The sequence below is a fragment of the Manacus candei genome, unplaced genomic scaffold (genome assembly GCF_025592945.1).
Source record: "Manacus candei isolate 608988 ecotype Guabito, Panama unplaced genomic scaffold, ASM2559294v1 h1tg000073l, whole genome shotgun sequence".
Lineage (NCBI taxonomy): Eukaryota > Metazoa > Chordata > Aves > Passeriformes > Pipridae > Manacus > Manacus candei.
In genome coordinates, this window is record NW_026138121.1 from 3,274,259 (window position 1) to 3,301,216 (window position 26,958).

General features: G+C 50.0%; 3 protein-coding genes across 9 annotated transcripts; 1 reads left to right on the forward strand and 2 right to left on the reverse strand.

Annotated features, from left to right (window-relative positions):
• The first annotated feature begins 47 nt into the window (after positions 1–47).
• TRAF3IP3 (TRAF3 interacting protein 3) lies at positions 48–15,231 on the forward strand. The gene is made up of 18 exons (XM_051808579.1): positions 48–630; positions 825–954; positions 2,592–2,914; positions 4,033–4,144; positions 4,836–4,893; positions 5,106–5,130; positions 5,762–5,791; positions 5,958–6,053; positions 9,048–9,119; positions 9,413–9,553; positions 10,869–11,006; positions 11,274–11,409; positions 12,281–12,343; positions 12,422–12,475; positions 13,013–13,170; positions 14,298–14,378; positions 14,475–14,588; positions 14,986–15,231. Exons 3-18 carry the CDS (start codon positions 2,633–2,635, stop codon positions 15,067–15,069), a joined length of 1,644 nt encoding a protein of 547 aa, XP_051664539.1. The 5' UTR covers positions 48–630; positions 825–954; positions 2,592–2,632; the 3' UTR covers positions 15,070–15,231.
• Positions 15,232–15,837: 606 nt separating this feature from the next.
• On the reverse strand, positions 15,838–17,247 carry CUNH1orf74 (chromosome unknown C1orf74 homolog). 4 transcript variants are annotated; one of them, XM_051808637.1, is made up of 2 exons: positions 17,139–17,247; positions 15,838–17,066 (listed from the first exon to the last, which is right to left on the reverse strand). In XM_051808637.1, exons 1-2 carry the CDS (start codon positions 17,219–17,221, stop codon positions 16,151–16,153), a joined length of 999 nt encoding a protein of 332 aa, XP_051664597.1. In that variant the 5' UTR covers positions 17,222–17,247; the 3' UTR covers positions 15,838–16,150. The 4 variants fall into 4 exon arrangements, with proteins under 4 accessions (XP_051664597.1, XP_051664596.1, XP_051664595.1 ...); XM_051808636.1 differs by having other exon boundaries at positions 17,121–17,247; XM_051808635.1 differs by having other exon boundaries at positions 17,103–17,247.
• An 885-nt stretch (positions 17,248–18,132) lies between these two features.
• Positions 18,133–26,282, reverse strand: IRF6 (interferon regulatory factor 6). 4 transcript variants are annotated; one of them, XM_051808613.1, is made up of 8 exons: positions 26,110–26,279; positions 22,751–22,927; positions 21,673–21,877; positions 21,091–21,213; positions 20,832–20,978; positions 19,605–19,997; positions 19,103–19,221; positions 18,133–18,722 (listed from the first exon to the last, which is right to left on the reverse strand). In XM_051808613.1, the coding sequence occupies exons 2-8, from the start codon at positions 22,922–22,924 to the stop codon at positions 18,501–18,503; spliced, it is 1,383 nt and encodes a 460-aa protein (XP_051664573.1). In that variant the 5' UTR covers positions 22,925–22,927; positions 26,110–26,279; the 3' UTR covers positions 18,133–18,500. The 4 variants fall into 4 exon arrangements, with proteins under 4 accessions (XP_051664573.1, XP_051664575.1, XP_051664576.1 ...); XM_051808615.1 differs by lacking the exon at positions 26,110–26,279 and adding an exon at positions 24,600–25,339; XM_051808616.1 differs by lacking the exon at positions 26,110–26,279 and adding an exon at positions 23,382–23,700.
• Positions 26,283–26,958: the final 676 nt, after the last annotated feature.

The window sequence follows — 26,958 nt, forward strand, 5'->3', positions numbered from 1 at the left end:
AGAACCCTTACCAGGGCACTGAGCCCTTATCAGCAGCCAGCTGGCTAAACCCACCTCCTCTCAATTTGCATTAACAAAGCTTTCGCTTCTCTAAAGACCTTAATAAATTTCTGCCATTCCTGAGCTCTCCTCAGCTGCCAAAACACGTTTTTCCCCCCCTCTCCCTCCTTTCCAATCCGCAAAAAGCCCTTAAAATAATAGCATTACTGTGCTTCCCTAAGTCTGGATTTCTCTACCCCAAAGCAGCTTTGGGGAAACCCAGTCACCGAGTGCCACGAGCAGTTCCATGAGCCAGCACTCGACCTCTGCATGGTGGAGACCAGTAGATGGCCCAAAAGATAATTGTTAGGTCTGCTTAGAGAGAAGCTGGAGAGAGTTTGGGCTCCCAAGATAACCCAAGTGCCCGTGAGCCGGGGCCCTGTGTCCCACACCCGGGGCTGTGAGCAGAGACAGGAACCGGGGCTCGGCTGCAGCTGCAACGTTTCCTGTTTGACAGAGCGAGGAAGAAAAGAGAGTGAGAGCAGAAAACGAGGGGGTTGGCACGAAGATGGCAGTGGGAGCGTGTTCATGCCTGATAACACCCTGCTCCTGCACAGCAGTCCAGGGGTAGGACAGGACCTCTGGGGCCAGGTAAGTGCTGGAGCACCCACAGCACCGGGGCCAGTGAGGACTGGGGGGGAGCAGAGACTAAAAACAGCAACGTGCACCTTCTTTCCTCTTTTTTCACCCCACTTTCAGCCTACACAAAACTTGCACCGGGAAGCTGTAACATGAACCAGCAAGAAGCACTGTTGGTTTTTTTTTTTTTCTTGTTTCCCTTGAAGCAAGAAGTGTAACAGCTTGGAAAGCACAGATAAAGGACATGTTTAAGTAGAGAGGGTGATTTGGGGTAACAGAAGGAGGAAATAGAGTGTTAGCCTCTCAAGAAGGCCTCAACAGTTTGCTCAGCTCAGGGTGAGTAATGGACTGTGTGTTTCTTTAAGCTTTACCTTGCTTTAAAGTGCATTTTTGGTTAACTGGGGCTATTCCAGCCCTGGGACAGCGCAGGTGGGAGAGGGGCTGAGCTATTCCTGATGGGAGTGGATGGATGAGCACAGACTGGGCGGGACATTTAATGGGACCTTGTCTAAAACTCAGCAAAATCAGTTGAAAAACGCTCAGCATTCGGAGCAGTGCCCTGGCTGGGGCTTGTGGGCACCTGACCACCCAAAAAACACTGTGCTCCTTGCAAAGGGTGCCCCTACAGTGAAAGATGGCACCAGGAACGAGCTTTGAGCACTCCACAGCGAACACAAGGCTAATAAAAAGAATTACAGAGCAGATTTTAATGCAGACTCAAAGCATGGAAGTATTTCACGTGTAAATGAGACTTACTTGTTCCCATTTTTTTTTCCCATTAGACTCAATAACTTCCTAATTGCCTGAGACAGAATGAGACCAATGAAGTTTTGGTGGTTTTTGTTTCACACTGAAGAACATTTAACCTGAATTTTCAGAGACTAAAATTCCTCTTTTCCCCCCCCCCCCCCCTCCTTCCTACATTAACATGATTTACTGGATACAAGGAAATCTCACACCAGGCATGGCCACAGCAGCTCCCTGGCTGAGCCCCTCTGAGCAACATTTATGGGATGTAAATAGGGATGATGAGCTCTGCCACTGCTGATGGGGCCAGGGGACCAGAGAGGGGGAGGAATGAAAAGCAGTTTGGGTAGTTCTTGCTCAGCTTTCCCTTTAACTGATGCATAGGCAAAGGCTCAAATACACTTGATACCACTGAAATCCAGTAAGGAATAACACAGTGGTGACTTGCAACTGTGCAGAGAAGTCATGAGGAGGGAGGAGGTTCCATCCCTGCACCCTGTGCACACCTGTAGACAGTGCAACAGTGCTGGAATGGAGGATCTCCTCCTTTGGCCACGCCACTGCCTGGTTTGGGCCCCAAATTCCCAAGACATGGGGCAGAATTCACGCCTGAGGCAAACTAAGAGCCTGTGCCCCCAGTCCTAGAGCACAACTTAACAATTAATCAATCCCAAGGAATAATAATTGGTCTCTACACTAGTATGTGCAATGAAAGAAAGCCAGAGCTTGGCTAATCCCAGGTCAGGACCCACCCAACAGAGCAAGATCAGCAGGGTGTGTTTTAGACTTCATGGACAATGGATTTACAGGATCAACAAGGTTGGAAAAGCCCTCTGACATCACTGAGTCCAACCTCTGACCTAGCACCACCTTGTCTACCAGACTGTGGCACTGATGCCACATCCAGCCTCTTCCTAAACCCCTCCAGGGACAGTGACTCCACCACCTCCCTGGGCAGCCCCTTCCAGGGTCTGATCCCTCTCTCTGAAAATAATTTCTTCCTAATGTCCAACCCAAAGCACCCCTGGCAGAGCTTAGGACTGTGCCCTCTTGTCCTGCTGCTGGTTGCCTGGGAGGAGAGGCCGACCCTCCCCTGGCTACACCCTCCTGTCGGGGATCCCTGCAACATTTACACCCCCCGCCTGAGGACTCCAGGACCGAACACCTCACACTCACTAAACCTTAGAAACCATTAGTTCTGACCCAAACGGTGTCTTTTCCCTCAGTTCCACCAGGCCAGAGGAGCTCGGGGAGGTCACAGCCCAGGATGATCAGCCAGCCCGGGGTGGGGTCCCGGCCCCGGCGCTCGGGCGAGAGCTACGAGGAGAAGTGCGAGCGGCGGCAGGAGGGCAGGGAGAACCTGCGCAGGAGGAACAACGCGACCACCTGCCGGCACCTCCCGAGGGCAGCGGGGCAGCCACCCCACAGCCCGCGCCAGAGGGAGTTCCTGAGGAGGAGAAACCTGGCGGGCCAGGCGGGAAGGGCATCCCCGAGGCGGGAGCCGGAGGCGCGAACCCCACCGGGCTCCTCACCGACCGTCCTGCTCCAGGTAACCCCTGCCCCCGGGGCACAGCTCAGCACCCACCAGAACACCGGGATCCACGTCACAGCGCAGCCAAAACGTGGGATTTGCACAGACAAAAACACGTGTTCTCCTCACGCCCTGCAGAGTCAGGTGCAGGCACACACATTGTCACCCCCCCGAGTGCTCCTCTCCTGTTTTCCGAACCCTGAGCCAGGCATTTTCTGCCATTCCTCCAAGCACAACGCCACATCTCAGCTGCCAGGCTACAGGTTTGCACTTACACAGGTTATTTTAGCCTTGCTAAGCGAGCTCTGAGCACCTGGGTTCCCTCCAGCCACCTTTGCTGTTCGCAGGAAGGGTGGAGGGATCAGGAGACTCCCTGGCACCCACTGCCAGCCCTGTGCTGCACAGCTGACAGGAACCCAGAGGGCTTTCTGCCTTGAATAACATCTGTGGCAGGCTGCAAAACACCCCAGTCAGAACCAAAGAGATTTCCTCCTAAACTTCTACCTGTGTAAAATGAACCATTCCCTGAGTTCATCCTTGGGGCTTCACAAACTTGTGTGAGCACAGACAATCAGACATGAGGTGACTTACCCGGGCACACCCTCAAACTCCCTTTGCAGCACAAGACCGAGCAGAGCAATTACCAACCTCCTGCTGCCGTTTGGTTCACCAGGGTTAGTCACAGGAATCTGGAACAGGCATTTACACGCTCACAGGGCCTTCTCTATTTACTCCTGCAGAGATATGAAGGCTCCAGCCCCGGGGGAAGCCAGTGCAGAACTGGCACCTCTGCTCCAAGGCAGCCAAATGGCAGCAGAGACCTAAACCAGGACCTATTTCCCTGCCACTCAAAGTCCTCATCTTTCCCAAAAAGATGTCAAGACACTTAGAGGGGATTCCTTGACCTCTTCTGGTGTTGCCATTCCTCCCACCCCAGCAGCCAGCTGGTTTTTCCTCCACTTTCCCAAAAAAGCTCTGGAGCTGCTGCAGCCAAAGCAGCAGATCCTTGTGGACTTGCCATGGTTTCTTCAGGCTCTTCACCCAGTCACCACAGCTACCAAGCCTGACCAGGCCTTAACCCCTTTCCCTCAGCCTATTTTGGAGAGACACTGACTCAAGCTGCCCTCTCATTCCAGGACTTGTGGAGCAGCCCCAAATCACCCCCTGCACAGCCCCTGCTCTGCCTCAGCCCCCTTGGCATTCCAGCAGAAACCATTCCTGGGCAGAGTGACTCTGTGAACACCCAAGGTAGGTGAGGGATGCTCTGGTTTCCCAGCACAGCAGCATCCACAGCACCACTTTCTCACCTCCCTGTCTCCATCACCAAACTCTTTGGGATGAGCTGGTGGCTCCCCTCCAACCCCAGCTCCCCAGCCAGCTTTGACCAGCCCAGTCTGAGTTTCTCCTGAACACTGCAGGAATTAGGAATACTTTTTCCTGTGGAGGGATAAACCAGCCCACAGCTTCACCCCCAGTGCTGCCAAGCAGATGCTCTGCCCTACAGCTTCCCTGTCACTATCCCAGCATTATCCAGAGCTCTGGGGGCTTTTTGTTTTTCCCCCCTTCCTACATTAATATGATTTACTGGATACAAGGAAGTCTCACACCAGTCACAGCCACAGCAGCTCCCTGGCTGAGCCCTCCCAGGCTGGGACCCTCTGAGGGTGGGATGTAAATAGGGATGATGAGCTCTGACAGTGCTGGTGGAGCCAGGGGACAGGAGAGGGGGATCTCTGCAGGATTATTCAGCTTCTACTTCTCTGTCCATCAGAACAGGATATTTCTTTGTCTCTTGCCCCTATTAGTTGTCACTGGACACTAATTAAACTGCTGCCCATCCTAGGGGCCATCTGGGAGTGGAGATGGACACCCTAAAAGACAAAGTTCATGGTCCCTCAGGCAGGGGGATCATTCACATCCTTCCACTTTGCCTTCACAGGAACACAAACCCTCACAAATCCAAGAGAAGGAGTGAAAGACTCGAGCCAGCAGACAGAGTGAGTTGGTCCTGCCCTCCCTCCCTGGGCTGGGAATTCAGATCCCCCAGAGCAGCAGCTTCCCAAGCCCAAAATGTTCCCCCTCAAAAAGGCCCAAGCTTTTGCTGTACAAAACCTCCTCTTGGGGGGGGTGGCAGAGGGTGTCCAGCAGCACAGATAGTTGCAGACCCCCCATCACACACCTCACTAACACACTTTGGTTTTTATTTCAGCTGTGGAACAGCACTTTTTAATAAGGTAAGCAAAACACTGGGAACGACCAGCCTGGAATTCCTACAAATTAAATCAGTTTTTCAAGTGGCTTTCAGCTGAAGGAGAACAGATTTAGAGTGGATATGAGGAAGAAATTTTCTCCTTTAAGGGTGGGGAGGCCCTGGCACAGGTTGCCCAGAGAAGCTGTGGCTGCCCCATCCCTGGAAATGTCCAAGGCCAGGTTGGAAGGGGCTTGGAGCCACCTGGGCTGGTGGAAGGGGTGGAATTACATCATCTTTGAGGTCCTTTCCAACCTAAATCATCCCATGAATTTCTGACTGGGACACTGAGTGGTGCTAAATTGCTGTATTTTCCAAAGTTATGACACTCCTGCTATAGGAAAGGCACTGATTTCTTCTCACTCAGCACCTGCCCTGATGTCACACATTGCACGGCAAAAACACCCCAACTCCAACACAGTCAGTTGCTGTAAAAATATTTTCATTTCCCCGGAAAAAAACCCACCCAAACAAACCCCAGCAGGCTCTCCCCGACCATGCAAATATAGGCTGTTAATTCACTTTTATTTCAAAACATTCAGATGTTGTAGCCAGTTCGTTAAATGTTTATAAACTGACATAATCCTGTTTTTAAACATTTGCCCTTTCCCCTGCAGGAAATGATGCAGCTGTCCAACTACCTGAAGGTAGGTACCAAAACATTCTGAGCACCCACTGGGAAAGCTGGTTTTCATCAGGAATAATGCTTTAAAAATATTATTATTAAATAATAATTTGATATTTAAATATTTAAAATAATTAATAATAATAATAATGGTGTTACATGCCCAATTTTATCTCCCTTCCCCACAGGAGGCCCTGCACCGGGAGCTGCTGCTCAAGCAGAAGATGGTGATTTTGCAGGAGCTTTTCTCCACACTGCTGGAAGCCTCAGAGAAATCCTGGCAGGTACCAGAACACCCCAAAAGATTGTTATAAAAAATGTGCTTTGCTTTCCCCATCAACAGGAAGTCTAAAAATCCTTCCTTCTTTAAGGTTTTGGAGGTTTTTATACTTGTCTTTCCCATTTTTTCTTAAATATAAGCCAACAGCTGGGTGTAAATGAGGAAAAAATTGGAATAAACCCGAACAATAATCTTCCACCAAGTTATCTCTTCTAGTCAAAACAAGTTTCCAGCATTTTGAACCTCATTTTAATTTTTTTTTGCAAAAATAAATATTTTAGGGGTACCCAAGTCCTGGCAAACCCTGGACTGAAAATCCTCTGGGCATCACTGAACCCAGGCCCTTTTTTTTTTTCTTTTTGCTATCAAGACACAAAATTAAGGTGATTCATCTTGTGTAATACATCAAGCTTTTCTCTAGGATTATTAAATCAATTTATAGTTCATTGTGCCACTAAAAAAAAAAAAAAAGGGCTTTGAAAGTTCTGTCAGGGCAGAAAAACGAGCGATTATTGGGCGAGAAACCTTGTGTTAGACACATCCTGTGGTTTGAAACTTCCTCCTCCATTTGCTTCTTCAAATCTAATATGAGAAGAAAAAAACACCCTCTGCCACACTCTGCAGGAAGCAGCCATGAAACCTCAGACTAGAAACAGGTGGGTGCTCTTTGCTGCTCCTCTGTCTCTGCTGCTGCCTCTTGCATCCAACCTTTCAGCAGCCTAAAAAATTAACTGGGGGCTGGGGCCAGTGGTGCTGCTGGGAGGGGAATTCCTGGAGCCACAGGAGGTGCTGGCAAAGGGAGGGAGGGACAGGACAAGCTGAGGGTTGGCTGCCTTTTCCCGGGCCCAGGTGAGATGCCAAGTGCTTGTTGCGGCAGCTTTTTAATCTTTGCCGGTATTTTGAGTTTCAAGAACCTGCTGTTGAACACACATGGGTGATATTGGAGCTCCAGAAACCACTCTGTGCCCATTCCAGAGGTGCTGCTGGTGTTCCTGGCTCCATGGAGCAGGTGAACACTCTGCAGGAGGATGGGGGTGCCAAAGTGAAGGGATAAAGCATTTGGTGCCTCCTTCCCCCTCCCACGATTTCTCTTTTAGCTCAGAGAGCTCTTCCCACCCCAGCTCTGTGCCTTAAATCCCCCATCTGCTGCAAAACTCAACGCTGCCAGATGAGGGATGCTGAGAGAGCCTTGGTTATGATTATCAAGAGTAATTAATTTTAAGCTATTCTCCTCTTAAAGAAAATTGCTGCTTTAGTGTATTTTTCTCCTCTTCCTGGCATTTGAAGCTGAGCCTGATTTTTGGAAATACTTCAAACTGCTCTGCAGAGTTTAAGCTCTTTGCCATTTCCAGCACATCACTGCTGCTATATGGACTTATTTTTCTAGCACAAGCATCATGCTTGGGCAAACTGGAAGCTTTCCAGAAATGGCATTTATTATTATAACCCTACACCAGCTCTCTAAAATGACTAAGGGAGGCAGTATCAGAGAATTCCCCAATCACAGGACAACCAAAACACCGCAGCTGTCAGCCAAAAGCAGTTTAAAAGACTTACATGGCACTTAAATGACAGCAGTGAAAAAATGCAGGAGAGTTTGAGATTTGGAGCTGCTTGTTCAGGTCACCTCAGACTCTGAAAAACAGGGCTGTGGAAATGTAAAAAAATATGGTATTTGCCACAGGGGGTGTATTTTGAGCATATTAGCCCTAATCCTCACCCCTGCCTGGCTTATAGGAGGTGACTTGGGGCTCTCTTGATGATGGTGGCTGTAGGGTTTGGGGGGTTTTTTGCTGCTGTATTTATTTGTGTGTGTGTTTTTTGTTTGGTTGGACTTGAGGAGTTGTTTTGGGGTTTTTTTTTCCTCTGAAACAGCCCCTTTCACGTAGTTAATCTTCAACATAAGGGCTTGACCAAGGTTTGCTCACATCACTTTTCTGGGGAAAGCTTATTCCCTTTAGGGAATTTACATCTTTAAGGTCCCTTCCAACCCAAACCATTCTTTGATTCCATGATTTCTGCTCCAAAGTGTAGTTGCCTTGTCCACAGCACAGTCACATCTGTGCACAACAGCTGGAACAGCACCACCCTCCAACATGAACCTCTGCAGGCAAAGTAAGATAAACCACTGAGGAAAACTAGGCATAACATTTCACATCTGAAACTGCTTTTCAAAATTCCACTTACTTCCTGAGCCTTTAGCTCTTTGCACCAACAACTGAACTGGGGAGATTTAGTCTTTGGGGCTCTAAACGTGCTTCTGTGCAAATTTAAACAGTGCTAAGGCACGGGGGAATCTGCTTTTGCTTGGGTCTAACAGCTATTCCTGGAACATCAAGGAGTTTCTTCTCAGAGGTGTGACTTCAAACAGCAGTGAGCAGAGAGGGTACTGGTGTTCTCAGCACTGGTGGTGGAAAAAACAGCCTGTGTGAACTCTCTGCTGGAAATTTTATCTGAATTTGCAGCTCTCTGGTTTCACAGAGCCCAAGCAGCCTGACTAACACCGAGATGATGATAACAAGCAAAATGAATCATCACTGCTGCCCTCTGTCCCCCTGCCCAACTGCAAGACGTTGCAACACAGACCCGACCTATTTCCTAAGGAAACCAGCGAGTCAGGGCTGTCACACCAGAGGGAGCTTTAGGCAGGGAGGGACCACGAGCCAGGGAACAGGGCTGTGCTCAGGGACCCTTCCAGACTCAAACCCCCTGCCTCTTAACTCATAATTTCACTGCCAGCACCTGCACTCAGCAACCAGTGAAACTGCCTCAGCACAGTTTCTCAGTCCATAAAACTTTTGCTTCCCCCATATTCCACTTATCCAAAGTTCACAAAGGTTTACCTGAATTCAGCACTGAAGAGACTTTGATCCAATTTAGCCACAATATTACAGATGAAGGGAGAAAATGAATCAAAACACAAACTAACAAACCATTGGGGGCATATTGGGTGGTTCCTGGTTTCACACATCAGTTCAATTGGTTTTTTTCCCCCCAGGGTCAGCTGAACGAAGACAAACTGAAGTGCAAACTAAGGGCCCTTGAAAATCAGCTGCAGGCTTGCACCAAGGTAATGTCTGAGCCCCTGAGAAACACAGGGGGGCAAAAAAAAAGGCATGAAAAAACACCAAACCACATCATTGGGTCGGGTCTCAGTTTCCAGATCAAACCACATCATTGGGTCGGGTCTCAGTTTCCAGATCAATCCAGATTAGATACATATCCAAAAAGGATTTTTCCTCTCTGCTCCACAGCAAATAGGCAGCAGCATTTACACACTCTGGATTTGCTAATATTCAGGTTTAACAAGGTTAGGAATCTGTCAGGGAAGACCCTTCAAGCACTTCATTTCTCCCTTTAAAGAGTTACTCAAAGGAGTGTGTGAAGAAGATCCTGATAGAGATGGAGGACCAGAAGCAGACCTATGAGCAGAAGGCAAAAGAGGCCCTTCAGAAGATGCTGGAGGACAAGCTCCAAACAGAGCAGCAGCTGCAAAACTCTCAGGTGAGGAACATGTTTGACACCTGCCTTGGCTTCAGTTCAGTCCAATCGTGACAAACAAAACACATGTCAGGGGAAAGGTGATGACAGGCAACAAAGATACAAAAATATGACTTTTTTAAGCCACTGAGTAAAGCCCAAAGCAGCTTAATGCAACCTGTGCTCATGGTGGGAGCTGCACACCAAGTTATTAAAGCCAGCTTGCAGCTGGGGAAACGTGCTGCTCCTTGTCAGCTTAAATTGTAATCCCTTCTCCTCCACCCTCCCTTGGTCCCATTCTCTGCTCTGCACACTCAGGGAGCAACAAGCCACACACAGGGACATCCTGGGCACAAGGAGATGCTTTTTCTGGAGTTGCTCTTTTGTATGAAAATAGATGATTTTTTTTTCCCCTCAAGAGGCAGCAGTTTGCTTTAACCCACAGGATAACTGGTATCTGCAGAAAAACAAGTAAATCTTAGCCCAAGTTACTATCAGGCTTCTCAAGCCTGCTGGGAGCATGGGAATTAGTGTTCCACAGGGAACACTCTGCCCATGTTTGCTCTGTCCATCAGAGGGCATCAGCCCCACACGGGTTATCGTGTGTGTGTGTGTGTATATACATATATTAAAAATATATATATATTAAAAATATATATATATTAAAAATATATATATATTAAAAATATATATATATTAAAAATATATATATATTAAAAATATATATATATTAAAAATATATATATATTAAAAATATATATATATTAAAAATATATATATATTAAATATATATATATTAAATATATATATATTAAATATATATATATTAAAAATATATATATATTAAAAATATATATATTAAAAATATATATATTAAAAATATATATATATTAAATATATATATATTAAAAAATATATATTAAATATATATATATTAAAAATATATATTAAAAATATATATATTGAAAAATATATATTAAAAATATATATATTAAAATATATATTAAAATATATATTAAAATATATATTAAAATATATATTAAAATATATATTAAAATATATATATTAAAATATATATATTAAAAATGTATATATTAAAAATATGTGTAAATACACATATAAAATATAAGTATATAAAATATATAAATATATATAAATACATATGTATATAAAATATATATAAATACATATATAAATATATATACACACACACACACCCATCTCTGGTGCTGCAGGAGGCAGCAGTGCCCCAGCCCAGCCCAGCTGATGGTCTCCAGGCCAGCCTGCCATGGTCTCAGCAGGCTGTGGGTCCCAACCCACCCCTTGCTCTCTCCCCCAGAGAAGCCTGGCAGCCACGAGAGAGGACCTCGCCTTCTGGAAAGAGCACGACACTGCCCTCAAAGCCGAACTCACCAAGGTGACCACGGCCCACAGCGAGCTCAAAAACAGCTTCCACACTTTACAGAGTGAGCTGCAGGTAGGTTGGTTCCCCGCAGGAATGTTCATTCCCTGTAGGAATGTCGGTTCCCTGCAGGAACAGCCTCCACACAGGAGTTCACCCAGGGGAGCTGGGGCTGCCCCATCCCTGGAGTGCTCAAGGCCAGGTTGGATGGGGGTTGGAGCAACCTGGGCTAGTGGAAGGTGGCAGGGGGGTGGAACAAGATGAGGTTTAAGGTCTCTCCATCCCAACCCACCCGTGGTTCTCTCCATCCCAACCCACCCCGTGGTTCTCTCCTGGCCCCAGAGAGCAGAGGCACAGAACGAGGAGCTGCACCAGGCGCTGCAGAGCCTGCGGAGGGAACACGCCGTGCTCCACCTGAGAGCCACTGCCCTGAGCCAGGACATCGACCTCAAGGCCCAGCACATCACTGCCATCGAAGGTATTGTGTGCAGGGAAGTAGTGCCAGAGGATATAAGGGAAGTACTCTTGAAATTCTGGTCCTTGAAGCCACACACACACAAAAGACCCGCTGGCTTTCAGTGCGCTGCACACCTCAGCTTCTGATTTCCAAAGGGCCCCCAAAAGCCATTTCCAACTAGATTAAAGGACTTCAGAGAAGTCAGGTGACTTTCCTAGAAGAAAGCATGGCCTGGGAGACCTGAACAACAAAAGAAATAATAAATCAAAGCGGAGTCCTCAGCTTTGATGAGGGCTTTGCATCCTTCCAGACCCATCAAACACAGCAATGCAGTGCCTATAGAATCATAGAATAAATTGGGTTGGAAAAGACCTCCAAGATCATCAAGTCCAACCCTTGATCCAACTCCAATTACTATATCATGGCAGTAAGGGCCACATCCAATCTCTTTTTAAAAACCTCCAGGGATGCTGAATCCACCACCTGTTAATGTCTGAGGTGCTGCTTGTGGTGGGAATTACCAGCCTATAAATATGAGCTAATAGTGTCCTAGACCACTGCTTTGGATAGAGACAAGCAAACTTCATGTGGTTATTTTAAAACATGACTAAGGAACAGCAAATGGGTGGCAGTTCTAATTTCATAATAAGTCTCGCACAAACAGCTTTAAAATAAACCATAAATTAGTAGAACGTAAGGCACGCTGGAAAAAGCTGCCAAAACCAAAAGGGCAATGAACAGCTTAAAAATCACATCCCTTCAGAGAAGAAAGTCTGGTGTAGGCAACAATATCTGCTCCACTTTACACCTGTGGAGAAGGGGAAAGTTGCCATCCTTGCATAAAGATACAGAGATCTACACCAACCTTGATTTCCTTCTGTCGTTATTTCAGACAAACTGCAAAAAGAGCAAAAGCAGAGGGTAATGCTGGAGGCAACAGTCAGCCATTTGCACAGTGAGTACCACAGAGATGCACAAGGTAAGAGGCCTCTGTAGGTGCTGTGGACAATAATGTGCCTTTCTGGGTTCACAGACTTGATCCAGAACAACCAACAGAAGAGCCAGGAGGTGGCAGTGCAAAGGAAAGGTCAGCAAACTTTGTAACCCCCACTTAGCACTCCCTGGACACAAGAATGTTAGTCCTGACTCTAGGAGAAGTCTACACTGGTTTAGAATAAAGGATTATTTTAGAGCTGCACAAAACGAGTTATTACATTTTGCTAGTTAACATTAAAACAGAAATGTATTTATGATGGCAAACACTTTAAAAATAAATGGATTTCATTACAAATTCTACTTCAGTGGCTATGCCATTTTTTTTCCCCCAAACGAAACACATTCCAGTTTATAATTGCAATTACAGCTGTACTTGAAAAAAAAAAGGAATAAAATGCATTTTAAATCTCCCTCCCCTCCATTTCTGGCAACTACTGAGAAAGATTGCTCTAAATATGATTAACATGTAGGTACAGCAGAGACAGGCCTGTGATAATGAACTGAGCTCCTGTGCCTTCTGCTGTGTGTGTAACATGTAAATATTATCCTTAAACTCCTGAGTAAACAAGATCTAAAGCAAACCCAGAGCCTGGACCTGTTTCTCATCAGCAGCCTGACTGTTTTCTAGACCAGGTTTTCACCACCCAGACCCCACCTCTCATTCCTGCCAAGGAAAACCAAAACACTCTGTTAGAGCACCCTGAGGAGGAGGAGGAGGAGGGAGAAGAAAGTCGGAAGGATGAGATGCAGAAAAAGACATCCCAGCTCACAGCAAAGGAGAACGAGGTGAGGAAGCCACTGAATTGTTGCTGGTTTAAGAGCTCCAGCAGCAGCACAACACACCAAAGGTCCTGGAGGTAACTCAAACTTGGTGTCCCCTGTAAGGATTCTCTCTGCTGAATTTTTATCCTGATACCAGCCTTGCCTAAATCTCCAGTAAAGCACCTCCATGGAAGGACAAGGTACCAGCAGCCCTTGGCTGTAGCAGCAGAGCCCTCTCCACACAAACCCATTTCTGTTGGCACAGACAAGAGTCTCAAGAGCCTCACAGGGAAAAGCCACATTAAGAACCAAAACCCTGAGCACAAAGGAGAGAGAGAAGGGAAAAAAAGGCTTGCAATAATAACAGTAATATGAATAACAGGCAGAGTTTGCTAACAAAAGCACTGCCCTTGCCACTGGGCTGCAAAAAAAAAATCCAAGCCTTTCCAGCCTTTTACACATTCCTTTCCATCAATTTATCCTTCTGCCAACTAACAGCCCCACAAGCAGTGTTCAGACAGCAAGGATTTATCAAAAAAGGACTTATAAAAATGATTTATAACTTACTGTAGGAGAGCTGAGAGCCACACAGGAGAAGAGCTTGTCATGTTAATCCAAAAAAGAGAGAACAGCACCAACAGGTCTTACCCAGCACCCCCTGGGGGAGGGTTTATAAAGCACAATCACAGCAAGAGGGAACAGCTGGGGAGGGGGCCCAGCTGCCCCCTCTTTGGCTCCTGAAGCCTCTGGGCACAGGCAGCTCCTTCCACAGCTGCTGCCAATGATCTGCTCATCAGAATGGCAGCAGGGTCTTGTGCCCTTCATGGAAGGGCCCTCCCTGGGTTTTGGGGTTGTGCAGCACAACCAAGCTGCCTGTCCCATGTGTCCCATGCCTCAGAGGGTTTAAGGGACTCTGGGATTCCTGTCAGGGTCAGTGAAATGGAGGATGAATTTCAGAATGAGAGGCAAACCCTGACGGGAGTTTGCATTGCACGTCTTCTTCCCAGTCATAAAAATCGCTATCCCTCCTTTCTCCGGTGGGATGTGAAGGTTGGCAGCAAAGCCAGGCAGGCCATGGGGTGGTGACAGATTGGGCACTGCCTCCACCACCACATTCCCAGTAACCCCGAGATCTGCTCTGTTCCCTGCAGGCACATGTGGACACACAGGCACACGTGGACACCGGGGCAGCAGGAGCGAGACCCCCCGGTCCGGGCGGTGCCCGCGCGCGGGTGAAGCTCTGCGGCCTCTGCGGGGGCCCTGCCAGGCTGCCCGGGTACCAAAGGGAGGGGACCCCCCCCGGTAACCCCCCCTTGCTGTGCTTGCAGTGCTGGGAGCTGCGCTCGGAGCTGGAGGCCCTGAGCGAGGAGTACCGCTCGTGCCTGAGCAGGCTGCGCCAGTGCCGCGACGAGCTCAACCGCTCCCACAGCCAGCGGGCCAAGGTGGGAGTCCCAACCCCAAACCTGTGCTGCACATCGGCCTGGGAAAACCCCCCAGTGTGGAAAGATCAGTGACATGTCTGCTAGGGATGAGATGAGGAGTTTCTTCCCCAGCAAGGGGACCTGAGGGAATGGCCTGGAGTTGTGTCAGGGGAGGGGTAGGTTGGGTATTAGAAAAAGGTTCTTCCCCCAGAGGGTGGTTGGGCACTGAACAGGCTCCCCAGGGAAGTGGGCACAGCTCCAAGCCTGACAGAGCTCAAGGAGCATTTGGATGATACTCTCGGGCTCATGGTGTGACTCTTGGGGATGGTCCTGTGCAGGGCCAGGAGTTGGACTTGACGATCCCTGTGGTCCCTTCCAACTCTGTGAAATTCCCACTAACAATTGCTTCTCCCCCCAGAGGCAGCGAGGTCACTGGATCCCCCTCCTGGTGGCACTCACAGCAGTGGCCATTGCCACCTTCCTGGCAAGTTACAGGCCATGAAGGACCTCCCTGATGACTGACTTCACTGCAGGAACTGACTGTGTTTCCCCAAAAGTCCGTGACCTCGCCGCAGTGCACCCTCTGCTGTTTTGTACCTGCGTGTTTGGTTCACATCCTGAGCTGGTCTCACTCCAGACAAACTCCCAATAAATGCTGGAATATCACCCCTTCCCTCAGCTGCTTTGGTTACTCTGTTCCAGTGGAAGGTTGCACTGCCCTGTCCCCTGTGGCATTGAAGGACAAAGCCACTCTGGTCATCACTGACAGGTCTCACACAGGGAGGGAGGGACAGGGCATCCCTTGGGATCCTTGGGATCCAGCCTCCCTGGGTTTTTTGCCCCCCAGATTCCCTTCCTTTATTTACTGCCTCCCTCTATGGGACGTTTTTGACCTGCACCATCTCTACTTGTACCTGACAAAGAAACCTGGCTCAGGGAGGCTCTTTAGCACAGTCCCCTTGTTTTCCCCTCGTGCCTGTTCTGAGCAATTTTTCCACCTCCCATCTACCAGGCCTTGTTCTATCCTGCTTTTCTAGCCTGTCTTGTGGCCAAGCATTCCCTCAGCCACACCTGCTTCCCTTTCACTGCCAGCACCACATTAATCTGAGAGAGGCAGAGGTTTTAAGCCCCTTTTGAGCTGCACTGTGCAGGTTTTACAGAACTTGCCCCTCATTCATGCAGAGGCTCAGCTACGACCCAGTGCAAGACACCACCTCGTATGAGCAGTAAATACAACACAGAGCCTCCAACAAACTTCACAAATTCAAAGTACCGTGGTGTTCAAAGTTTTTATTCACCCTCAGCTGCTCACAGCAAATAAATACACCCTTACAGGGCACAATCTGCAGGCAGGACTGAGGCTGCAGAGCAGTTGTGAGCACACACATCCACATGCTTGTCTTCTTTAAAGCACATATATTTGTTGTGCCACTGGCCCGTGAGGTCAGGAGCATGAGACTGTCACAATTCAGCCTTTGGTGCTCAGGGGCCAAGAGATGCAGTGGGTCACACACAGGGGAACTGGATCTTTTGCCTCGGTCCTCGATGTAAGAAAGGCCAAAAAGTCCAAGTTTGCTCATGTTTTACAAGGCAACTGCTGGAAGAGACACGACCTCGCTGGAAATGCAGAGATCCACAAAGTCACTCTGTGCACTGAATGCCTCCTTCAGCTCGTCACGCCAGGCATCCAGCACCTCTCCCAGCTCCATGTGGAGGCTCTCCGGGATGCTGAAGGAGTAAATCTGGACCCTGAGACCGTCCTTTATCCTGGGGCAGGAGGCCTGGACCGTGAACACCCTCAGTGGTGTCAGTGCCAGGCAGTTTTCAGCGCCCTCCTCCCCGGAGAAGGTGTACACCGCGGGGTACCCCAGCAGCACCCCCACCACGGTGCACAGGTTCCAGTCTTCGGGCTCAACCTCGCTGCAGGACACCGGCCCGGCGCCGGCGGCCTCGGCATCCCGCAGGTGGTCCAGCAGGGAGGCGAGGTGGCCCTTGATGGCCTCGGCCTCCGGCTCCCCGCAGAGCGCGGGGCATCCCCTCCGGGCGGAGACATCCACGAAGGGCGCGGGGCGGGCGCGGAGCATCCCCTCCACCCTGCCGCGGGCCAGCCGCGGGTGCAGGAGCAGCGCCGAGCCCCCCATGCCCAGCACGTGGAGGTGGCTCGGGGCCAGCCCCGCGGCCCGCAGCCCGCGCAGGTACCGCCGCAGCTCGGCGGGTCCCGCGGCCCCGCAGTCCCAGAGCAGCGCCGGCTTCAGCCCCGCCGACACCGCCAGCACCTCCCCGGCAGCGTGCAGGGCACGGGCAGCCGGCAGCCGCCGCCTTGTCCTGCTCCCTGTGCCCTGAGCGTCCCGAAACCCCAGAGCATCCCGAGAGCCCAGAGCATCCCGGGACCCCAGAGCATCCCGGGACCCCAGAGCATCCCGGGACCCCAGAGCATCCCGAGAGCCCAGAGCATCCCGAGACCCCAGAGCATCCCGAGAGCCCAGAGCATCCCGAGTCCTCAGAGCATCCGGAGACCCCAGAGCATCCCGAGACCCCAGAGCATCCCGGGACCCCAGAGCATCCCGGGACCCCAGAGCATCCCGAGAGCCCAGAGCATCCCGAGCCGCCGCCACCAGCAGCGCAGGGGACAAGGCGCTGCCCCCGAGGGCCATGGACCTGGAGACACCGCAAGGCCCGCGGTTCCGGGGCGGATCTAACTAAGCACGGCCCCGATCCCGGGGCGGGTCTAACCAAGCACGGCCCCGATCCCGGGGCGGATCTAACCAAGCACGGCCCCGATCCCGGGGCGGGTCTAAGCAAGCACGGCCCCGGGCGGAGCGACCTTCCCGGGCGGAGCCGTGGATAAGGAAAAGGCTGTTTGGGAGCAGAAGTAGGGAGAAACCTCAGAGCTCGGGGAGGGAAGGGATGGGGGCACGGCCAGGGGCAGCGCCCAGCGCGCAGAGCTGTGATGTGACGTGACAGCTTCACAGAGTCGCAGAGTGGGTTGGGTTGGAAGGGATTTTAAGTATCATCCTCTCCTCACATCTCCCACTAGACCAAGTTGCTCCAAGCCCTGTCCAACCTGGCCTTGGACACTTCCAGGGATGGGGCAGCCACAGCTTCTCTGGGCAACCTATGCCACCGTCCTCAGAAAGCAGAATTTCTTCCCAATATCCAACCTAAATCTTCCCTCTTTTAGTTTAAAACCATTCCCCCTTGTCCTAACGCTCCATACTCTTGCAAAAAAATCCCTCTGCAGTTCTGTTGAAGCCCCTTTATGTACTGAAAGGTGCTCTACGTTCTTCCCAGAGTCTTCTCTTCTCCAGGTGGCTTCTCTGAGTTTGCAGAGCTGGTTTTTTTTAAAGACAAATTCCTGTGTCACCTGCTCCAGGTAACCCTGCCCTGGCAGGAGGGTTGGACTAGATGAGCTCCAGAGGTCCCTTCCAACCCCAGAAATTCTGTGATATATGCATTTACAGTGCCTGTGTATACACACCCCTATAAAAAAAGCACAGTAGAAGAAGCATCAGCATCCCAGCTTGCTGCTACAGCCCAGTTAAAGAGAAAAAACTAGACAAGGTGATATTCTCCAGGCAGTTTTAATAGAGCAGATTATTTTCTTTTTCCCCCTCTAATGATCAAGTGCTTATATACAATGTATCAATAGCAGATTAAAAAAAAATATTACAGAATCGAAAATCTGATTTATACACAGGGGTTGCTTAAGCAAACAGCTGAAAAAAATGAAGGAGTCAGAAGCATTCCTGTAATCCCCTCTGCTTTGAGGGCTTCCAAAACAAAAGCACCTATGAAATTATGGAATCGAGATGACCAGATTTACAGATTTTGTTTATTCAGGTGTAGGCAAGGCACTGGTGAAGAAACACTTTTCTATATGTACAACAGAAAGAAAACCCCCGGGGCAGGGGAGGAGGCAAAGCCGGGGGTCTGTCACTGCGCCGGGAGCGGCTGTGCCATGTGCAGGGGGGGGGCCTGCATGGGCCACCCCTCCTGGTGGTTCTGCAGCAGCCTGTAGAGCTGCTTCAGGTGGGCCACAATGTTGTCCTTGATGTCGGGGGTGGAGATCTGCAGCCTCACGCTGCCGCTGTCGAAGGAGCGCGTGAAGTCACCCGAGAACATCTCGTAGATCATCCGGGCCACGACTGGGATGACCTGTTTGAGAGGAAGGCATTTGTTTTAGGCCAGTGGCACACAGAATAGCCCCGTTATTTTGCAGGAATCCCCCGCTCTGGATGTTGGGGGTGGTTTCCACAATAATCTAAAGAGCACTCCCAGACTGATTCTATCCAACACGTGTAATGTTTGTATTTGCTCTCCCCAAACTCACCAGCCCTACTGGGGTTTTCCCAGTGTCAGAAGCCACAAGTCTCTGCTATCCTTGGGCACTCATCCAGAGACAACACACCAAACCCAACAAGGCTGGCACAGAATCACAGAATCAACTAGGCTGGAAGAGATCCTCTGAGATCCTCAAGTCCAACCTGTGACCAAACACCACCCTGTACGTGTCACCTCAGAGCCTCAGCTCCTACCTGCACCACAATCAGCTTCCTCTCCCTGGGCTTTCCATCGGGCCACTCTTCTCCAAAACAGAAGTAGATCTCATAGGGTGGCTGTTTCTCAATTTGTCCTTTCTGATGGGCAATCAGCTCTAGGAAGAAAAGCAGAATGATGCAGGGTTGTCCTCTGTCAGTCAGAAACACCCCACCCCACCTCACTGTATCATCCCAGGTCTTGCCTACACACTGTCCTTTGCCACCTCTGACACATGCACAATTACATATTTTTTCTTGCACCCAAAGAGCTTTTCTTCTAAAAGCAAGGCCCTCCAATGTCTTTCAGAGCATTAAATGAGCATTAAATGAGCATTAAATGAGCATTATGCCACACATCTGCTCCATGGAAGTCAGGAAAATGGTGGCCCCAACCCACACTCCACACACAAGCAAAATAAACAGTGCCCCCAGACCAACCCTTTCCAACAGTGCCCAGACCAGCACCCAAAGCTGTTTCCCAGAAGCAGCAGTTACCTACCGCTCAGGAATGTTTCCAGACAGAAGAGTTTGACTTTCTTCTGCCTCTCAATCAGGTTTGGTGTGGTGGAGGAAGGCGCACAGGGCCCGGACCAGTAGACCTTGCACTGGCAGAGCCGCACGGCGTAGATGGCGTGGCCGCTGACCTCCAGGATCAGCCCCCTGTCCATAACGTCCAGCAGCCGACTCGTGAAGATCTTCTGCTTCTCGTTGGTGATTTGCTCCGTTCCTGGGAACTTCACTTGCTCCAAACTGATGGGCCCAAAGAGCTCCTCCTGGTCTGGCATGGGGCCTAGCTCTCCGTAGAACAGTCTGCACCCCTGCGGGTTGCTCACGGTCGTCGTGGGTCCGGTCTCCTTCCCTCGGTACTCAAACTTGATTTCCAGGTCTGTCACTGAGAGAGAAACTGTCACTGTGGCAGAAACCGTCACTGTGGCTTTTCCTACGTGTTCAGCATCAGCAGCAGAGACACCCCATGGAACCATGGAATCACAGAAATCCTCAAATGGTTTGGGTTGGAAGGGACCTTAAAGCTCATCTTGTTCCACTCCCTGCCATGGGCAGGGACACCTTCCACTAGCCCAGGTTGCTCCAAGCCCTGTCCAACCTGGCCTTGGACACTTCCAGGGATGGGGCAGCCACAGCTTCTCTGGGCAACCTGTGCCACGGCCTCACCACCCTCATAGGGAAGAATTTCTTCCTAATATCCAATCTAAACCTACTCTGTGAGTTTGAAGCCATTCCCCTTGTCCTGCCACTCCATGTCCTTATGAAAAGTCCCTCTCTTTCTTGCAGGCTTCCTTCAGGTACTGGAAGGGCAAAATTAGTTCACCCCAAAGCCTTCTCTTCTCCAGGCTGAACCACCCCAATTCTCTCAGCCTCTCCTCACAGCAGAGCTGCTCCACCATCCCTCTCATCAACTTGGTGTCTCCTCTGGGCTCGCTCCAGCAGCTCCATGTCCTTGCTGTGCTGTTGTTCCCCAGAGTTGGAGGCAGCTCTGCAGGTGAGGTCTCACCTGAGGGGGCAGAGGGGCTGAATCCCCTCCTCCCCTGCTGCCCAGGACAGGGTTGGCTTTCTGGACTGCAGCAACCCACTCTACAGTCACAGGGACATTCAAACTCTACACAGTTGTTGCAAACAAGCAAACAGCCACAGGACAAAAAGTGAAAACACTGGGGGTTTTTTAAAGTACAAGGGCAGAAGCACTATTACAAACCCACACACATACTTGGCAGAGAGCTGATCCAGAGCTCAGGGCTGCTGAAGAAGTCGTGCTGCAGTGCAGTTGGGGGCATTTCCATATCCAGAGGTTCATTCTTTGGCCACACAGCTTCAGGGCTGCAGTTCTCTGCACTGCCTGGAGCCATTGGAGATTCTAAAAAAAAAAAAAAAAGGCAACAGTTCTTCAATAAACCAAGATCTTACTTCAAGCATGCACCAATTTACAAATAAATAGCCCCAACAGTACATTAGTCTGTGCCACCAACCATTGATATTAAGAAATGGAAATGTCTCCTGAATAGGGACATGCTGAGATTGATTCAATTCCTCCTCCTCTTCATCATCAAGATCATTATCCTTTTCATCCCACGGAGCTGAGCCAGTGGAACCTGAAAACAAGCACACTCTTGTGGGTGGATGGTCAGCGTGAAACACTGTGATGCATTTCTTGAAAAAAACCCAATAAAATCTTCATAGTGGTTGTGCACAGTATTGGATCATTATTTGTGTATTCTTCAAGTATAAGTAAAAGGATAAATGTGATCTGTACAACACAATATTTTCAGTTTAATAAGTAGTTCTAGAGAGCTAACGATAAAGTAAGACACAGATAAAGTAAGATACAGTATTGCCAATATGAGACTGTTGAGCAGAGAGCACACAACTGTGTGCACCTTTATTCATCTTAGTACTGCTATTAAAATATGGTTCAAGGTCCTCTTAGTTTAAGCCCAGGCTTACACATGGCAGCTGCTCTCTGCTGCACACCAAGGCAGCTCGAGAGTTAATGCACAGAGGGAAAGGAATTGTTGGACAAATGCCTGCTCAGGAAGCAGCAGGGCCCTCACCTGGATTAATGATTGATCCCTGGGACTGCGGGATGTCGCACACCTCATAAATTTTAATGGGGTTCATGGGCACCTCCTTGGTGCCATCGTACATCAAATTGAATTCCCGGCTTTTGTTGAGTGCACATCGGAGCTGGGCTTTCCACTTGGCAGGGTCTGGCTCATCCACTCCTTCCTGGTACTTCCCTGTTTCCACGGCCCATGCCTGGGGACAAAGTACACCGAGCTCAGGCCGCAGCCATCTGCACAGAGCAGCTTTTATCAGGCACCAGGGCTTCCAAACAAATCCACTGCAAAACCCTTCTCCTGCAGAAGCCTTAACCAGAGCTCCTCTGATAACCACAACAGAAATTCCTCCCCTTTAGTAGCTCTTCCCCGTTAAAAGAAGGGGAAAGAAAACAAAAAAAAAGGATGGAAACCAGAATTTCAGAAAATCATTAGCAATTCTGAACATGCAAAGTACAAACTGTAGAGGGTCATGCACAGAGTTTTTCTAGGTCTCTCAGGTTCAATAGCAGAAGTCATTTGGAGCCATACCAAGGAGGAAGGGACTTGGTTAAAATGGAGGGAAAGGGCAGCCACAGATGTCCAGTGGCTCTCTCACCTCAAAAAATCAGACTATCAGCCCAAGATGCCTCCAAGATAGAGGCCAGAAATTCCTCCAAGGAGTGCAGGGAGTTATAATCAATCCCTTGGGATAAGAATATTAGTGGCAGCAGCGATGAGTGCTTGTGATGAGCTTGTGGTGGGACCTCTTCAGATTTACGTAACAGCATTTACTGGTCTGGTGCCAAGAGCAAGGCAGCTCCCACATCCTAAACCCAGCAGATGAAACAAGGAGCAGCAATCTTCCAGAGCCCAGGCCTCAGACACCATCTGGCCTTTGGTGGTTGGAAAGGGTTAAAGACTCAGGCAGTGAGTGATGCCAACCTTGGCATCCAGGTGCACAAAGTGGCTTTTCTGAGGTCAGATAAATAGGACAAAATGTGCCTGGAAGCAGCTGCTGAGATGCCTGTCCAGCTCCTGGGCCAACAATCCAGCCCTCTGTCCCTGTCCCCCGAGCTCTGCCCTGCCTCACCTTGAAGATGGTGTTCTCCTCCTCGTGCTGGGGGCTGTGCCTGGTCGCGTGTTTCCAGGGGATCTGGAACCGCTTCGCTTCCCGGTTCAGCCAGATGAGCCCGGGATACATCCCACTGTCCACCTGGGCCACCAGCCACGGCTTCAGGCGAACCCTGCGCGGGTGCAACGCCATGGTCTGCAGGAGACAGGGATCGACAGCCACTCACCCACCGCTCCAGGTCAGTCGGGACCCCAAAGCTCTAAAAATACCTGAACTCGTTTAGTGAAAAACGAGCTTTTAATCGCTGGATTGCCGCTGTTATTTCTCGTGCTGCTGCACACTGAAACCACTCATTGGGACTCAGCTGGGCGACTCCTCTGCCAGCAGGAGTTACTCACACATCACTGAGCGGGGACCAGGACTGTTACAAGGACAACAACTCGCTGTTAAACCTCCCAGAGCGTTATTTGCCTCCGCCGAGCGCGCGGAGGGCGAGCCCCGAGCGAACCCGAGCTGCAGATAAAGCCACGGACAAGCCACAGCAAGAACAGGCAGTAGAGTTTCCAAAGCCTCAGCAAAGGGGCCGAGCCGGTCTCGTGCTCCTTTTCAGTCCTGTCAGACCTGCCATCGAGGAGGAGGAAAAACTCACACGTGCTTTAGCCCAGCTGGGGTGGAAGGGGCTGTTTTATCCCGGAGACAGACCTGCCTCCCAAAGTCATTTTATGGCTTTTTCACGAATGCCCTGAAAGCAGCGTAATCGTTGGCAAACACCACTGACCTGTAATAACCAGGATGTTTATCCAGAAGGACATGAACTGCAAGTCTGCCCTGCACTCCTGCTAAAAAATCGAGTGCTGTTTACTTAATGTTTTCGTTTAAGTAGCCCCGTGTTGCCGACACAGTTGCAGCCAACCAACAATATTTTCCTTGTGTAGAACAAAGCCAAACAAACAAAATTAACGCCCGTCCCTCTGCAAGGCCAGGAAACATTCAGTGTCTTTGAATTTTAGCAGGGGACTTCTACACGTGCTTAGAAGCTGCATCCCCCATATTCCTTTGTAAGTCTTGAAACAGAGGTGAGAAATTACAAATATTCCCATTATAAAGCAGCTACAGGTTAAGTAAAACCTTTGCCATAAGCCCTGAATACTGCTGCAGGAGTTGCAAAATATGTCTAGCAGCAGAGATGGAGAAGATTAAAAAAATCCTATCCAAGAACTAGTCTAGGAACAGGTTTTATTTGTTCAAATACCTGTAGATCCCATTCAGATGCAAGTGCTCACACAAAATTAATCCAAACACAATTTAGTCTATCTGTTAAACAAAGAAAATATTCAGCTTCAACTGCAAATCATCTTTAAATAATAGTTTGAAAATGTGTGGGCACATTAGCAGAGTGTTTCCCAGGAGTTGCAAAGGATCAGGAAGCAATCATCAAAATTATTCTGTGCTCCTGAAACTCTGCTGTGTTAGTTCTCCATGTCAGAAATGCCCTCAGAGTTAAACTTTGCAGCGTGTTTGCAAAGACACAAAGTCCAGGTTAATCCTGGACTCGGAATCAAAAGCAAAAGCACGTATGGATTTCTCTTGGAAAGGAAAAAAAAAAAAAAAGTGGCATTTTAACAAAAAAATCCTTCCCAAGGCTAGTTTCCACCGCCTCTTTTACACTTCACTTTACAAGCAGTCCCTCCTAACAACAAACACTGCATTTGCAAGGCCAGCAGTGAATTCAAACCCACAGAACGAGGAGAGAAATTAGTGCCCCTCTCACAGCAGACGAGTGGGGTGCCGCGGGCTGGGCTCGGCTCGGCTCGGCCCGGCCCGCAGACAGCGCCTGTCAATGCCCGGCATTACAATGCTTTATGACCTTTTATCGCCGACGACTTGTTGACACAATAACCGAGAGCAAATCAACTTGAATCCCACTGCTGGGCTCAGACGGTGAGTCAGCCTCTTACAAACTTCAACTTCGATCCGGGGGGGCTGGGGGGGGTCCAGTAATGCCGGAGACTCCGGGAATGTCTTCTCACTACTCCTGGGATTTGCCAAGGGAGGGCTGGCCCTCACTCCCGACCCAGGGATCCTCCAGTTCGCTTCATTCCCACTCGATCTGGATGGTGTGTGGGGATAATTAGCACATCCCTGTGCTGCTGATGCACGGTCAGCGATGTAATTATTCCCTGTACCCTAATTATTATTTAATAAGTCTGACACTTCTCCTCGGAGAGGAGACGGTCACCCCGACGAGAACGACTTGAACAAACTCGGGAAGGGAGCAAACATCCTGCAGCCACTTCCCAGGACAGCAGAGCAGTGACCAAGGTCAGGGACAGCCTGTGGTGACTCTCGGGGCCCTGGAGTGGTGCCAGAGAGCCCAAAAACACACGGTGCACCAGGAAAACGCGGCTTTGCTGCACAGATGCTTTCACTCTCCGCCTGCACTCCCAAATATATTCAGTGTTCCTGCTCCACCTTGTCCATTAAGCCTCTGAAGAAGGAAGGGTCTTCTCTGGGTTCGACACCACAGACCCCGTTCCTTGCTTGTTACCTTTGATTACATCACCCTGTATCTCATGGATCTGTATCCGTTTTTACAAAGACAAACGTTCCCACGGAGAAACTGAATTTCCATCTGACACTTAATCACCTCCCTACACCGGGAACCCAGAGCTCCCACATTTCAGGGATCTCTACATCTCTCTTCTCCCATCCACCGGCACCCCCCCTCCACAACACATCTGAACACGGTGAACTCTCCCAATTCCCACTCACGGTGAACTCTCGTCACGACTGACTCTCAATTCCCAGTCACGATTGACTCTCCCGATTCCCAGTCACGGTGAACTCTCCCGATTCCCAGACCCTGCAGCCCAACCTGGAAACCCCAGCCCTCTACCGCGGGCCCGGCAGCCCATAAAGTTGGAAGGGGCACGAGTTGTTCCAGTGTTGGTTTTTGGGGTGACAACAGCAGCGACCAAAGCGGGTGGGGGGCAAACACCACCCTCGCCCTAACTTTAGGCCTCGCTTTACCCCAACTCGAAAGGCGTAGCCCGGGGCTAGGACAGATGGGGAAGGGAGCCATAAAGTGCCATTTTCAGCGGGCTCTGCCCTCCCGGCTGCCCGCGGAGCCGCACGAACCCCCCTGGCACCACCACCACCACCACCACCACCACCACCACCACCATCACCAGCACCCCTCCGCCCATCCCACCGGGACCGGGGCGCTCCCGCCGAGCCGCCGCCCTTCCACCCACCGAGCCCCGCGCGTCCTGCCGGCTGTTCCCCCCTCCCCGGGTCCCCGCTCCGCCCGGGCGCTGCGCGAAGGGCGGATCCCGCTCCCGTCCCGTCCCGTCGCATCCCATCCCCGCGCCGCTCACCCGCTCCGTCCGTCCGTCCGTCCGTCCGTCCGTCCGTCCGTCCGTCCGTCGGTGCCGCCGGCGGGTCGGGGAGCGGCTCCGCGCCCGCGGGGGCTCTGGGGCCGCCCCGCGGGGCCCGCGCGTGGGCTCGGGGAGCGCCGCGGCCGCGCACACTCAGCGCCCGCCCCGCCCCGCCCTCACCTGCCCAGGTGAGCCCGGCGCAGCCGCAGCGCCCGCCCCGCCCACGGGCACCGCGGGGGGACAGGGGAGGGGTCCTTTGCTTGCCCCCCCCCCTCCCAAAAAAACCCTGGAAGGAGCATCCGAACCCCCCCTCCTTCTAGAGAGACCCCTTTAGCTTCAAAACGAGATGTTTAGGGGAAAAAAAATTCATTTTAGGCTGGTTTCTCCTCCCCCTTTTAAATGGAATATTTGGGAAAATTAGTTTCCTTTTAAACGGGATTCCCCCCCCCGCACCTCAAATGGAATATCTAGGAAGTAAAATTTCCCTTTAAAACTCCCCCCCCTTTTAAAATGGAACATCTAGGAAGTAAAATTTCCCTTTAAAACTCCCCCCCCCTCATTTTAAATGGAATATCTAGGAAGTAAAATTTCCTTTTAAAACTCTCCCCCCCCCCCTTTTTAAATGGAATATGTAGGAAGTAAATTTTTCCTTTAAAACTTCCCCCCACCCTCCTTTTAAATGGAATATCTAGGAAGTAAAATTTCTTTTTAAAACTTCCCTCCCTCTCCATTTTAAATGGAATATCTAGGAAGTAAAATTTCCTTTTAAATGGGATATATGTATATTTTTCCCCCCTTTTAAATTGAATATCTAGCAAATCAAATTTCTTTTTAGATGGGAAATATTTC

Bases quoted from the DNA above. Each gene is read 5' to 3' on its own strand.
- TRAF3IP3 (XM_051808579.1), top strand. From the start codon at position 2,633: ATGATCAGCCAGCCCGGGGTGGGGTCCCGGCCCCGGCGCTCGGGCGAG. The intron at 2,915-4,032 runs GTAACCCCTGCC...CTCTCATTCCAG, and splicing joins CACCGACCGTCCTGCTCCAG to GACTTGTGGAGCAGCCCCAA. The intron at 14,589-14,985 runs GTGGGAGTCCCA...TTCTCCCCCCAG, and splicing joins CCCACAGCCAGCGGGCCAAG to AGGCAGCGAGGTCACTGGAT.
- CUNH1orf74 (XM_051808634.1), bottom strand. From the start codon at position 17,221: ATGGCCCTCGGGGGCAGCGCCTTGTCCCCTGCGCTGCTGGTGGCGGCG.
- IRF6 (XM_051808613.1), bottom strand. From the start codon at position 22,924: ATGGCGTTGCACCCGCGCAGGGTTCGCCTGAAGCCGTGGCTGGTGGCC. The intron at 20,979-21,090 runs GTTGGTGGCACA...TTTTTTTTTTAG, and splicing joins TCCATTTCTTAATATCAATG to AATCTCCAATGGCTCCAGGC. The intron at 19,998-20,831 runs GTATGTGTGTGG...TTTCTCTCTCAG, and splicing joins CTGGATCAGCTCTCTGCCAA to TGACAGACCTGGAAATCAAG.